The sequence below is a fragment of the Oncorhynchus mykiss genome, chromosome 11 (assembly GCF_057628025.1).
Source record: "Oncorhynchus mykiss isolate SJ-2025 chromosome 11, ASM5762802v1, whole genome shotgun sequence".
In the NCBI taxonomy this organism is placed as follows: domain Eukaryota; kingdom Metazoa; phylum Chordata; class Actinopteri; order Salmoniformes; family Salmonidae; genus Oncorhynchus; species Oncorhynchus mykiss.
Genome location: NC_143032.1, coordinates 4,706,782 through 4,720,287, shown reverse-complemented (window position 1 = coordinate 4,720,287; position 13,506 = coordinate 4,706,782). Strand labels below are relative to the sequence as shown.

The 13,506-nt window shown below is 45.0% G+C and overlaps 1 protein-coding gene across 1 annotated transcript; it reads right to left on the bottom strand.

Moving 5' to 3' along the window:
• Positions 1 to 205: 205 nt before the first annotated feature.
• On the bottom strand, positions 206 to 6,306 carry LOC118937435 (musculin-like). Its single transcript, XM_036936609.2, has 2 exons — positions 5,340 to 6,306; positions 206 to 3,615 (listed from the first exon to the last, which is right to left on the bottom strand). The coding sequence occupies exons 1-2, from the start codon at positions 5,778 to 5,780 to the stop codon at positions 3,538 to 3,540; spliced, it is 519 nt and encodes a 172-aa protein (XP_036792504.2). The 5' UTR covers positions 5,781 to 6,306; the 3' UTR covers positions 206 to 3,537.
• Positions 6,307 to 13,506: the final 7,200 nt, after the last annotated feature.

Genomic DNA, 13,506 nt, shown 5'->3' with positions numbered 1-13,506 from the left:
AGTTAACCCACTGTTCCTAGACCAGTTAACCCACTGTTCCTAGACCAGTTAACCCACTGTTCCTAGACCAGTTAACCCACTGTTCCTAGAGACCAGTTAACCCACTGTTCCTAGGCTGAAATTGAACATAAGAATTTGTTCTTAAGTTAAATAAAGATTATGAAAATACATTTTGAAATAAAAAAAATAAAAATAAAAACCAATCTCACCAATCTGAGACCGACATGTTTTAATATCTATATTGATGAATTTACAACACAGTTTGAGCAATCTACAGCTCGAACAGAACAGGAGTTACATTCTAGTCTATCAGTGATAGATGTTGTCTCAACAGGTGTTACAACATAGTCTATCAGTGATAGATGTTGTCTCAACAGCAGTTACATTCTAGTCTATCATTGATAGATGTTGTCTCAACAGGACATAGTCTATCAATGATAGATGTTGTCTCAACAGGAGTTACAACATATTCTATCAGTGATAGATGATGTCTCAACGGGAGTTACAACATAGTCTATCAGTGATAGATGTTGTCTCAACAGGACATAGTCTATCATTGATAGATGTTGTCTCAACAGGACATAGTCTATCATTGATAGATGTTGTCTCAACAGGACATAGTCTATCAGTGATAGATGTTGTCTCAACAGGGGTTACAACATAGTCTATCAGTGATAGATGTTGTCTCAACAGGGGTTACAACATAGTCTATCAGTGATATATGTTGTCTCAACAGGACATAGTCTATCAGTGATAGATGTTGTCTCAACAGGGGTTACAACATAGTCTATCAGTGATAGATGATGTCTCAACAGGAGTTACAACAGTCTATCAGTGATAGATGTTGTCTCAACGGGAGTTACAACAGTCTATCAGTGATAGATGTTGTCTCAACAGGAGTTACAACATAGTCTATCAGTGATAGATGTTGTCTCAACGGGAGTTACAACATAGTCTATCAGTGATAGATGTTGTCTCAACAGGAGTTACAACATAGTCTATCAGTGATAGATGTTGTCTCAACAGGACATAGTCTATCAGTGATAGATGTTGTCTCAACAGGACATAGTCTATCAGTGATAGATGTTGTCTCAACAGGACATAGTCTATCAGTGATAGATGTTGTCTCAACAGGGATTACAACAGTCTATCAGTGATAGATGTTGTCTCAACAGTACATAGTCTATCAGTGATAGATGTTGTCTCAACAGTACATAGTCTATCAGTGATAGATGTTGTCTCAACAGGACATAGTCTATCAGTGATAGATGTTGTCTCAACAGGACATAGTCTATCAGTGATAGATGTTGTCTCAACAGGACATAGTCTATCAGTGATAGATGTTGTCTCAACAGTACATAGTCTATCAGTGATAGATGTTGTCTCAACAGGACATAGTCTATCAGTGATAGATGTTGTCTCAACAGGACATAGTCTATCAGTGATAGATGTTGTCTCAACAGGACATAGTCTATCAGTGATAGATGTTGTCTCAACAGGGGTTACAACAGTCTATCAGTGATAGATGTTGTCTCAACAGGGGTTACAACAGTCTATCAGTGATAGATGTTGTCTCAACAGGACATAGTCTATCAGTGATAGATGTTGTCTCAACAGGGGTTACAACAGTCTATCAGTGATAGATGTTGTCTCAACAGGGGTTACAACAGTCTATCAGTGATAGATGTTGTCTCAACAGGACATAGTCTATCAGTGATAGATGTTGTCTCAACAGGGGTTACAACAGTCTATCAGTGATAGATGTTGTCTCAACAGGAGTTACAACATATTCTATCAGTGATAGATGATGTCTCAACGGGAGTTACAACAGTCTATCAGTGATAGATGTTGTCTCAACAGGACATAGTCTATCAGTGATAGATGTTGTCTCAACAGGACATAGTCTATCAGTGATAGATGTTGTCTCAACAGGAAATACTACTCAATAAAGAAAACAGTAGACAAAATTAAAATCTGGCTCCAAATATTTGGCTGCAAAATCCAACCAATCCTCCTGAATGTCAGTGAAATATGGGACCCACTGTTTTAGTCAAAATACACATCATGGCACAAAACACCCACAGAAAAACTGACCCTTGAATTTAGCAAAAACATCCTTCAGGTACACCGAAATTCCAGTAACCATGGCAGAACTAGCAATATGTCCTCTTCTGCTGCCCACTGAAAAGAAAGGTAAGGCAACCTATCAAACGAACGGTCATACAAACACAGAGCATTTATGGACAACAATCTCAGCCCGGAGAGTGGTGACCACTTAACAAAACTGCCACATCCGATTGAAATTAACACAAGTGATCTGGCTCCAAGGGCAACATTTTGACAGCTGTAGGTGAATGATAAGAACACAAACATCAACTATCAACTGTTGGCGGAGTGAGGTCGAAGGTCAGAGAAAGATGGAACGCTAACGAACACTTGAACGAGACTTTAGGTGAACGCCAAACAAACAAAGCTCAACCTTAACCAACCTACCGAATTAGTGATCGTAAGCCTGGCCATTACATGCTTAGCAAGAGAGGACAGACTCAAAATGAACAACACCTTCTAATCACCTGCCCCATAATTTAATTAGAGACTTCCTTCTTCCCCAAATGTAAAATGTAAAGTAAAAGTCTTCCCACAAGCTAAAGGAGGAAACATTTCCTCCCTGTATTATAATAATAGATTATATACACTGAGTGGACAAAACATTAGGAACACCTGCTCTTTCCATGGACACAGACTGACCAGGTGAATCCAAGTGAAAAGCTATGATCCCTTATTGATGTCACCTGTTAAATCCACTAGATGAATTGGGAGGAGACTGGTTAAAGAAGGATTTGTGAGCCTTGAGACAATTGAGACATGGATTTCGTATGTGTGCCAAATGGGCAAGACTAAATATTTAAGTTCTTTGAATGTGATATGGTAGTAGGTGCACCGGGTTTGAGTGTGTCAAGAAATGCTGGGTTTTTCACGCTCATGTATCAAGACTGATCCCACCACCCAATAAGACATCCAGCCAAGTTGACACAACTGTGGGAAACACATGGAGCCAGCATCCCTGTGGAAAGCTTTCGACACCTTATAGAGTCCATGCCCCCCGACGAATTGAGTCTGTCCTGAGGGCAAAATGGGAGGGGGGTCAACTCAATATTAGGAAGGTGTTCTTAATGTTTTGTACACTCAGTGTAGTGTGCCAGTCTATAACATCAATGCTGTTAAAGTTTCTTGTTTTTCCTCGGTCCTGTTTTCTCATCTCATCACTGATTGGAGGATATAAAAGAAACACTCAATTCCACCTGGCAAGTTTACGACAATAAAATGATCCATTAAAGTCCATAAAGAAATCACCGATATGGAATAACAAAATATTCTAATAGTATTAGACATAGGACAAAAAAAAATACTTGGAATTAGTCCCAAATGGCATCCACCCTATTCCTTATATAGTGCAGTAATTTAGTGCACTATGAAGGGAAGCAGCCATGGTATGGTAGAAGAAGACAGTCCCAGCAGAGAGAGGTCTCTCCTGTCCTATGATGTAGCTCCACACTGTCTGGCTGCAGAAATGTCCTTGTTGTCCTCTGATCTACCTACCACAAATGGCCAAGTCTGTGGACAGATAGAGAGATAGATTTAATGAAAGTACAAGACATATGAAGACGTATAGCAAAAAAAGGACGCATACCCATAACATGATGCAGCCGCCACCATGCTTGGAGATTTGATGAGTGGTATTCAGTGATGTGTTGTGTTAGATTTGCCCCAAGCATTACACTTACTGTTTAGGACATGAAGTTCACTTCTACTTTATTTTCCTGTATTACTTCAGTGCCTTATTGTAAAACAGGATGGATGTTTCGAAATATTTTTATTCTCTACAAGTTTCCTTTTTTTCACTCTGTCATTTAGGTTAGTATTGTGGAGTAACTACATCACAGCCATTAAACTCTGTAACTGTTTTAAAGTCACCATTGGCCTCATGGTATTGTGGAGTAACTACATCACAGCCATTAAACTCTGTAACTGTTTTAAAGTCACCATTGGCCTCATGGTATTGTGGAGTAACTACATCACAGCCATTAAACTCTGTAACTGTTTTAAAGTCACCATTGGCCTCATGGTATTGTGGAGTAACTACATCCTCAGTATTCTCCTGTCACAGCCGTTAAACTCTGTAATTGTTTTAAAGTCACCATTGGCCTCATGGTATTGTGGAGTAACTACATCCTCAGTTTTCTCCTGTCACAGCCGTTAAACTCTGTAACTGTGTTAAAGTCACCATTGGCCTCATGTTGAAATCCCTGAGCGGATTCTTTCCTCTCCGGCAACTGAGTTAGGATGGACGCCTGTATCTTTATAGTGACTGGGTTGATACTCCATTCAAAGCCTATTTAATAACTTCACTCAAAGGAATTTTCAGCGGTTGTTAATTTTACATTTTTTGTAACTGTCTGTAACTATCTATTTGTAACTATCTACCAATCGGTGCCCTTCTTTGCAAAGCATTGAAAAACCTCCCTGGTCTTTGTGGTTGAATCTGTGCTTGAAAATTCACAACTCAATTGAGGGAGTTTACAGATAATTGTATGTGTGGGGTACAGAGATGAGGTAGTCATTCAAAAAGAATATCGACACTATTATTGCACACAGAGTGAGTCCATGCAACCTATTACATGACTTGTTAAGCACATTTTTACTCCTGAACTTATTTAGGCTCCTTACCATAACAAAGGGGTTGAATACTTATTGACTCAAGACATTTTAAGCTTTTCATTTTTAATTAAATTATAAACATTTCTGAAAATATAATTCCACATTTACATTATGGGGTGTTGTGTGTGTGTGTGGGCAAGCGACACAACATCTCATTCTAATTCACTTAAAATGCAGTCTAAAACACAACGAAATGTGGAAAAAGTCAAGGGGTGTGAATACCTTCTGAAGGCCCTGTATTCAGTTACTCATAAATGGTCTGACTCTCACCACACCGAATCATACAGCGATATCAGAAAGGCAATGGATCCAACACTTTACATTGATCATTTTACTACATCCAATGGAATTAGTCTGGATAAGAGCCTCTGCTAAATTACCAAAATGGTGAATGTAAAAATTTAAATGTGTGTCTTTCATACACAAAGTTTACAGGGTCAAGTTTACAGGGTCAAGTGTACAGGGTCAAGTTTACAGGGTCAAGTTTACAGGGTCAAGTTTACAGGGTCAAGTGTACAGGGTCAAGTGTACAGGGTCAAGTTTACAGGGTCAAGTTTACAGGGTCAAGTTTACAGGGTCAAGTTTACAGGGTCAAGTTTGAATAAATCAATGCTTCCTACCAGGTTGACAGGGTGTACAAAGCTGCTCTCGTAGTGGTTGTCTTGCAGTAGCTGTCGGAGGTGTGATATATAGCTAGATGCTAGTCGCAGCGTGTCCAGTTTGGACAGTTTGGTGTCGGCCGGTACCCACGGCAGGCTGGTTTTCAGTCTGGAAAAGGCTTTGCTCAGCACCCTCATCCTCGCCCTCTCTCTGGCGTTTGCAGCGTTCCTTTGTATCTGCCGTCCTTCCACTACTTGTTTTCCTCCGGCAGCAGTGATGCGTGTTCGCTTGGTCTCGACTTCGTAACCTCCATCATTACCGAACTCGTCATCTGAGTACTCGGTGGAGGCGTAGTGGTTCTGTGCAACGTTCCGCTTGGTTTTTCTGCTTTCGAACGGAGCGTCTGTCCGTTTGTGACGTGTCTCAATGTCCTCTCCGTCGCTTACTGAGCCGGTGGACATGTCTGTCTGTTTCACCTGTGCCCTGTAGCAGGACAGAGCAGTCACTGCAGAGTTACAGGTGAGATGATTGAACTACCTCAACAATGGACTCTCTTACTTTGATGCTATGTCTGTGTATAGGTGGTTTGGGAAATAGACAGTCCACTTCTTCTGCTCCAGGTGTGTGAAGGCTGCTTCTTCAACCAAAATTACAATTTAAAAAAAATATTTAGAAAGTCCCTATAGTTGATCCATCTCATACTCAGATTTCAGTATGATATTCTTAGTTAAGGAATATTTAGTTTACCAGTAAACTTAAAATGTATCTAAAGGGTAGTTCAGAGCTAAGTGTGTAGTCTCTTACATTCTCTACAGCAAGTCAAGTCTCTGTAAGACTGAAACCTGCCCCCTCTCTCACCCGGCTAATTTAAGTGTCCTGGAATTAGCAGGGCAACTGTGTTTTCAGTAACTCCCCCCCCCCCCCCCCCCTACCCCCTCTCTCTTTCTCTCTCGCTCTCTCTCTCCAAACCAGAGTGACCTCTCGTCTAGCATTACTGTACAATGGCAATGGGGATGCCTAGTTGCTTCTTCGCTACTTGTTAGTCATCGATAAACAATATATGACTGGGAAATGATCTGGAAATGATTTCATGGTAGAATTTCCCAGATGTTCTGAAATGGTTTCCTGGATCTTTAATTCCATCAATTTCTCAGACAATATAAAGCAGCGTTTCCCAAACTCGTTCCTCTGGACACCAAAGGGTCCACTTTTTTTTCTTTTTTTTTTTTCCCCAGTACACAGCTGTTTCAAATGATCAAAGCTTGTGGGATTAGTTGATTATTTGAATGAGCTGTGTAGTGCTAGGGCGAACAAACCAAAACGTGCCCTGAGCTACGGGCACACTGTAACCTACTACACTGTAATATAATGATAAGGTTATGCTAGAGGTTGATTTATCTAGCGGGACAGGGGCAAAGCGAAAACCTACTGCACCATTTTTGTGTCCCAAAAGGCACCCTGTTCCCTATACAGTGCAGTACTTTTGACCAGGCGACATACCCAATGTAAAATCAGCTATCTCACTGTCTCGTAACCAGTCATTTCATTTTACCGCAGCCAACTTCATTGACAGAAACAGTTCTGTCATCCTCTCCAAACAATCGTCAGGCTAGCTAGATGGCAAGAATGCATCACAATCACACTGTGACGAGTCTCTCTCACACATCTTTTGGTAATAGAAATGTCCGAAGATCTTATCAAAAAAAGTGACTAATCCTGTGTGCGTTTCACAGAGGGATAGAGTTTCTGCAGATTGTCCTTTCACACTCGGCCTCAGCTGTCAGCGGTTCCCATGACATCTGGAGACAGGGGGCGTGGCAGAGGGTGGAGGTTAGGGGGGAGGGGACCCTCCACTTTCTCAGGGGAAGCAGCATTGACTGTGTCTCAAGTGGCACCCTATTCCCTACATAGTGCACTACTTTTGACCAGGATCCTATGGCACCCTATTCCCTACATAGTGCACTACTTTTGACCAGGATCCTATGGCACCCTATTCCCTACATAGTGCACTACTTTTGACCAGGATACTATGGCACCCTATTCCCTACATAGTGCACTACTTTTGACCAGGATCCTATGGCACCCTATTTATTACCTAACAGTTGAAGTCGGAAGTTTACGAACACCTTAGCCACCAGTTCGCCACTTAATTTTAAGAATGTGAAATGACAGATTAATAGTAGAGAGAATGATTTATTTCAGCTTTTATTTTTTTCATCACATTCCCAGTGGGTCAGAAGTTTACATACACTCAGTTAGTATTTGGTAGCATTGCCTTTAAATTGCTTAACATGGGTCAAATGTTTCAGGTAGCCTTCCACAAGCTTCCCACAATAAGTTGGGTGAATTTTGGCTCATTCCTTCTGACATAGCTGGTGTAACTGAGTCAGGTTTGTAGGCCTCCTTGCGCGCACACACTTTTTCAGTAGTTTCCCACACATTTTCTATAGGATTGAGGTCAGGGCTTTGTGAGGGCCACTCCAATACCTTGACTTTGTTGTCCTTAAGCCATTTTTCCACAACATTGGAAGTATGCTTGGGGTCATTGTCCATTTGGAAGACCCATTTGCGACCAAGCTTTAACTTCCTGACTGATGTCTTGAGATGTTGCTTCAATATATCCACATAATTCTCCTCCCTCATGATGCCATCTATTTTGTGAAGTGCACCAGTCCCTCCGTAGCAAAGCACCCCCACAACATGATGCTGCCACCCCCTTGCTTCACAGTTGGGATGGTGTTCTTCGGCTTGCAAGCCTCCCCCTTTTTCCTCCAAACATAACGATGGTCATTATGGCCAAACAGTTCTATTTTTGTTTCATCAGACCAGAGGACATTTCTCCCAAAAGTGCGATCTTTGTCCCCATGTGCAGTTGCAAACCGTAGTCTGGCTTTTTATGGCGGTTTTGGAGCAGAGGCTTCTTCCTTGCTGTGTGGCCTTTCAGGTTATGTCCATATAGGACTCGTTTTACTGAATATATAGATACTTTTCTACCTGTTTCCTCCAGCATCTTCACAAGGTCCTTTGCTGTTGTTCTGGGATTGATTTGCACTTTTCTTTCCAAAGTACGTTTATCTCTAGAAGACAGAACGCATCTCCTTCCTGAGCGGTATGACGGCTGCGAGGTCCCATGGTGTTTATACTTGCGTACTATTGTTTGTACAGATGAATGTGGTACCTTCAGGAGTTTGGAAATTGCTCCCAAGGATAAACCAGAATTGTGGTCTTGGCTGATTTCTTTTGATTTTCCCATGATGTCAAGCAAAGAGGCACTGAGTTTGAAGGTAGGCCTTGAAATACATTCACAGGTACACCTCCAATTGACTCAAATTATGTCAATTAGCCTATCAGAAGCTTCTAAAGCCATGACATCATTTTCTGGAATTTTCCAAGCTTTTTAAGGCAGTCAACTTAGTGTATGTAAACCTCTGACCCACTGGAATTGTGATGCAGTGAATTATAAGTGAAATTATCTGTCTGTAAACAATTGTTGGAAAAATGACTTGTGTTATGCACAAAGTAGATGTCCTAACCGACTTGCCAAAACTATAGTTTGTTAACAAGACATTTGTGGAGTGGTTGAAAAACGAGTTTTAATGACTCCAACCTAAGTGTAGGTAAACTTCCAACTTCAACTGTACATAGTGCACTACTTTAGACCAGAGCCATATGGCACCCTATTCCCTACATAGTGCACTACTTTAGACCAGAGCCATATGGCACCCTATTCCCTACATAGTGCACTACTTTAGACCAGAGCCATATGGAACCCTATTCCCTATATAGTGCACTACTTTAGACCAGAGCCATATGGCTCCCTATTCCCTATATAGTGCACTACTTTAGACCAGAGCCATATGGCTCCCTATTCCCCACATAGTGCACGACTTTAGACCAGAGCCATATGGCACCCTATTCCCTATATAGTGCACTACTTTAGACCAGAGCCATATGGCACCCTATTCCCTATATATAGTGCACTACTTTAGACCAGAGCCATATGGCTCCCTATTCCCTACATAGTGCACTACTTTTGACCAGGATCCTATTGGTGCCATGTTCCTTCCTGTCCTTGTTTCCCTTCCTTCATAAGCAGTGCAGCTCTTCCTCAACCTCACCTTTCAGGTCGAGGCTGAAGTTGCCCCTAACCACAGATCTAGAATCACATCTGGACTCAGATCACTATAATATATTTTTTTAAAGTTTTAAATAAATCAAAAATGTAATACAAAATTCTCTACCAAGTTTAGTGGTGAAAACAAATTGCAGCAGAAGCACAGTCAGAATGCACCTCCTCCTTGTTCTGAGGAATATTCCCAGTACATCTGATAGCTATGAGTAGGCCTAGTCAGTCCCCGGTAATTGGGGTGAAATTGTGATTTTTATTACAACAGTAACTTTGGGCCAGCGATTATCTAACGGCACAGCTGAGATCCCAATCCATGCTGGTGGATGGCCATGCCAAGTTCACTAGAAAGAGAACAGGATGGATGGAGATATGGAGAGAGATGGAGGGAGGTAGAGATGGAGGGAGGGAGAGATGGAGGGAGAGAGAGATGGAGGGAGGGAGAGATGGAGGGAGGGAGAGAAGGAGGGAGGGAGAGATGGAGGGAGAGAGAGATGGAGGGAGGGAGAGATGGAGGGAGAGAGAGATGGAGGGAGAGGGAGAGAGAGAGATGGAGGGAGGGAGAGATGGAGGGAGAGATGGAGAGATGGAGGGAGAGATGGAGGGAGAGAAGGAAAGATGGAGGGTGGGAGAGATGGAGGGAGAGAGAGATGGAGGGAGGTAGAGATGGAGGGAGGGAGAGATGGAGGGAGAGAGAGATGGAGGGAGAGAGATGGAGGGAGGGAGAGAAGGAGAGATGGAGGGAGGGAGAGATGGAGGGAGGGAGAGATGGATGGAGAGATGGAGGGAGAGAAGGAGAGATGGAGGGAGGGAGAGATGGAGGGAGGGAGAGATGGATGTAGAGATGGAGGGAGAGAAGGAGAGATGGAGGGAGGGAGAGATGGAGGGAGAGAGAGATGGAGGGAGGGAGAGAAGGAGAGATGGAGGGAGAGATGGAGAGATGGAGGGAGGGAGAGATGGAGGGAGGGAGGGAGAGATGGAGGGAGTGAGAGAGATGGAGGGAGTGAGAGAGAGATGGAGGGAGGGAGAGATGCAGGGAGAGAGAGATGGAGGGAGGGAGAGAAGGAGAGATGGAGGGAGGGAGAGATGGAGGGAGGGAGAGATGGATGGAGAGATGGAGGGAAAGAAGGAGAGATGGAGGGAGGGAGAGATGGAGGGAGAGAGAGATGGAGGGAGGGAGAGATGGAGGGAGGGAGAGAAGGAGGGAGAGAGAGATGGAGGGAGGGAGAGATGGAGGGAGAGAGATGGAGGGAGAGAGAGAGAGAGATGGAGGGAGGGAGAGATGGAGGGAGAGATGGAGGGAGAGAAGGAGAGATGGAGGGTGGGAGAGATGGAGGGAGAGAGAGATGGAGGGAGGTAGAGATGGAGGGAGGGAGAGATGGAGGGAGAGAGAGATGGAGGGAGAGAGATGGAGGGAGGGAGAGAAGGAGAGATGGAGGGAGGGAGAGATGGAGGGAGGGAGAGATGGATGGAGAGATGGAGGGAGTGAAGGAGAGATGGAGGGAGGGAGAGATGGAGGGAGAGAAGGAGAGATGGAGGGAGGGAGAGATGGAGGGAGGGAGATGGAGGGAGAGAAAGAGAGATGGAGGGAGGGAGAGATGAAGGGAGAGATGGAGGGAGAGAGAGATGGAGGGAGAGAGAGAGAGAGATGGAGGGAGGGAGAGATGGAGGGAGAGATGGAGGGAGAGAAGGAGAGATGGAGGGTGGGAGAGATGGAGGGAGAGAGAGATGGAGGGAGGGAGAGATGGAGGGAGGGAGAGATGGAGGGAGAGAGAGATGGAGGGAGAGAGATGGAGCGAGGGAGAGAAGGAGAGATGGAGGGAGTGAAGGAGAGATGGAGGGAGGGAGAGATGGAGGGAGAGAAGGAGAGATGGAGGGAGGGAGAGATGGAGGGAGGGAGAGATGGAGGGAGAGAAAGAGAGATGGAGGGAGGGAGAGATGGAGGGAGAGAGAGATGGAGGGAGGGAGAGAAGGAGAGATGGAGGGAGAGAAGGAGAGATGGAGGGAGGGAGAGATGGAGGGAGAGAGAGATGGAGGGAGGGAGAAATGGAGGGAGAGAGAGATGGAGGGAGGGAGAGATTTAGGGAGAGAGATGGAGGGAGGGAGAGAAGGAGAGATGGGGGAGGGAGAGATGGAGGGAGGGAGAGATGGATGGAGAGATGGAGGGAGAGAAGGAGAGATGGAGGGAGGGAGAGATGGAGGGAGAGAGAGATGGAGGGAGGGAGAGAAGGAGAGATGGAGGGAGAGAAGGAGAGATGGAGGGAGGGAGAGATGGAGGGAGAGAGAGATGGAGGGAGGGAAAGATGGAGGGAGAGAGAGATGGAGGGAGGGAGAGATGGAGGGAGGGAGGGAGAGATGGAGGGAGTGAGAGAGATGGAGGGAGTGAGAGAGAGATGGAGGGAGGGAGAGATGCAGGGAGAGAGAGATGGAGGGAGGGAGAGAATGAGAGATGGAGGGAGGGAGAGATGGATGGAGAGATGGAGGGAAAGAAGGAGAGATGGAGGGAGGGAGAGATGGAGGGAGACAGAGATGGAGGGAGGGAAAGATGGAGGGAGAGAGAGATGGAGGGAGGGAGAGATGGAGGGAGGGAGGGAGAGATGGAGGGAGTGAGAGAGATGGAGGGAGTGAGAGAGAGATGGAGGGAGGGAGAGATGCAGGGAGAGAGAGATGGAGGGAGGGAGAGAATGAGAGATGGAGGGAGGGAGAGATGGATGGAGAGATGGAGGGAAAGAAGGAGAGATGGAGGGAGGGAGAGATGGAGGGAGACAGAGATGGAGGGAGGGAGAGATGGAGGGAGACAGAGATGGAGGGAGCGAGCGAGAGAAGGAGAGATGGAGGGACAGAAGGAGAGATGGAGGGAGGGAGAGATGGAGGGAGAGAGAGATGGAGGGAGTGAGAGATGGAGGGAGAGAGAGATGGAGGAAGGGAGAGATGGAGGGAGAGAGAGATGGAGGGAGGGATAGATGGAGGGAGAGAGAGATGGAGCAAGGGAGAAAGGGATGGAAGAGAGCTACTCTATACCACTCCTCTCCATAGCATCCAGACAGCTGAAACGAGGATGTCTAATTCACGCCAGGGTTGCATCCCACTCCCAAATGACACCCTATTGGTTATTTCGTGTGCTACTTTGAACCACTTAGCTTGATCCCTTTTGGCCCTGGACAAAAGTAGTGGACTATATAAGAAATAGGGTATAATTTGGGATGCATGTTTAAGACTCTACTGTTGCACCTTTTGCCTGTTATTTGCTTAAAGAAAATTAGCATTGTTATTTCTGGATCTATATGTACAGTACATTGCCCTTGTATAGTTGGATGAATTCATAGACACACTGTTAATTAAGCCTGAGTGGTGGCTTTCAGTTCCTTTCTGTTCTCACAGTGTCCATGAATTGCCTCTTGAGACAGAGCGTTCCGTTGGGAACTTAGGGACATCACAGAGCGTTCCGTTGGGAACTTAGGAACATCACAGAGCGTTCCGTTGGGAACTTAGGAACATCACAGAGCGTTCCGTTGGGAACTTAGGAACATCACAGAGCGTTCCGTTGGGAACTTAGGGACATCACAGAGCGTTCCGTTGGGAACTTAGGAACATCACAGAGCGTTCCGTTGGGAACTTAGGGACATCACAGAGCGTTCCGTTGGGAACTTAGGAACATCACAGAGCGTTCCGTTGGGAACTTAGGAACATCACAGAGCGTTCCGTTGGGAACTTAGGGACATCACAGAGCGTTCCATTGGGAACTTAGGAACATCACAGAGCGTTCCGTTGGGAACTTAGGGACATCACAGAGCGTTCCGTTGGGAACTTAGGAACATCACAGAGCGTTCCGTTGGGAACTTAGGGACATCACAGAGCGTTCCATTGGGAACATAGGGACATCACAGAGCGTTCCGTTGGGAAAATGGGAAATCACAGAGCGTTCCGTTGGGAACTTAGGAACATCACAGAGAGTTCCGTTGGGAACTTAGGGACATCACAGAGCGTTCCGTTGGGAACTTAGGGACATCACAGAGCGTTCCGTTGGGAACTTAGGAACATCACAGAGCGTTCCGTTGGGA

Bases quoted from the DNA above. Each gene is read 5' to 3' on its own strand.
- LOC118937435 (XM_036936609.2), bottom strand. From the start codon at position 5,780: ATGTCCACCGGCTCAGTAAGCGACGGAGAGGACATTGAGACACGTCAC. The intron at 3,616-5,339 runs GTAGGAAGCATT...ATCTGTCCACAG, and splicing joins TTGTACACCCTGTCAACCTG to ACTTGGCCATTTGTGGTAGG.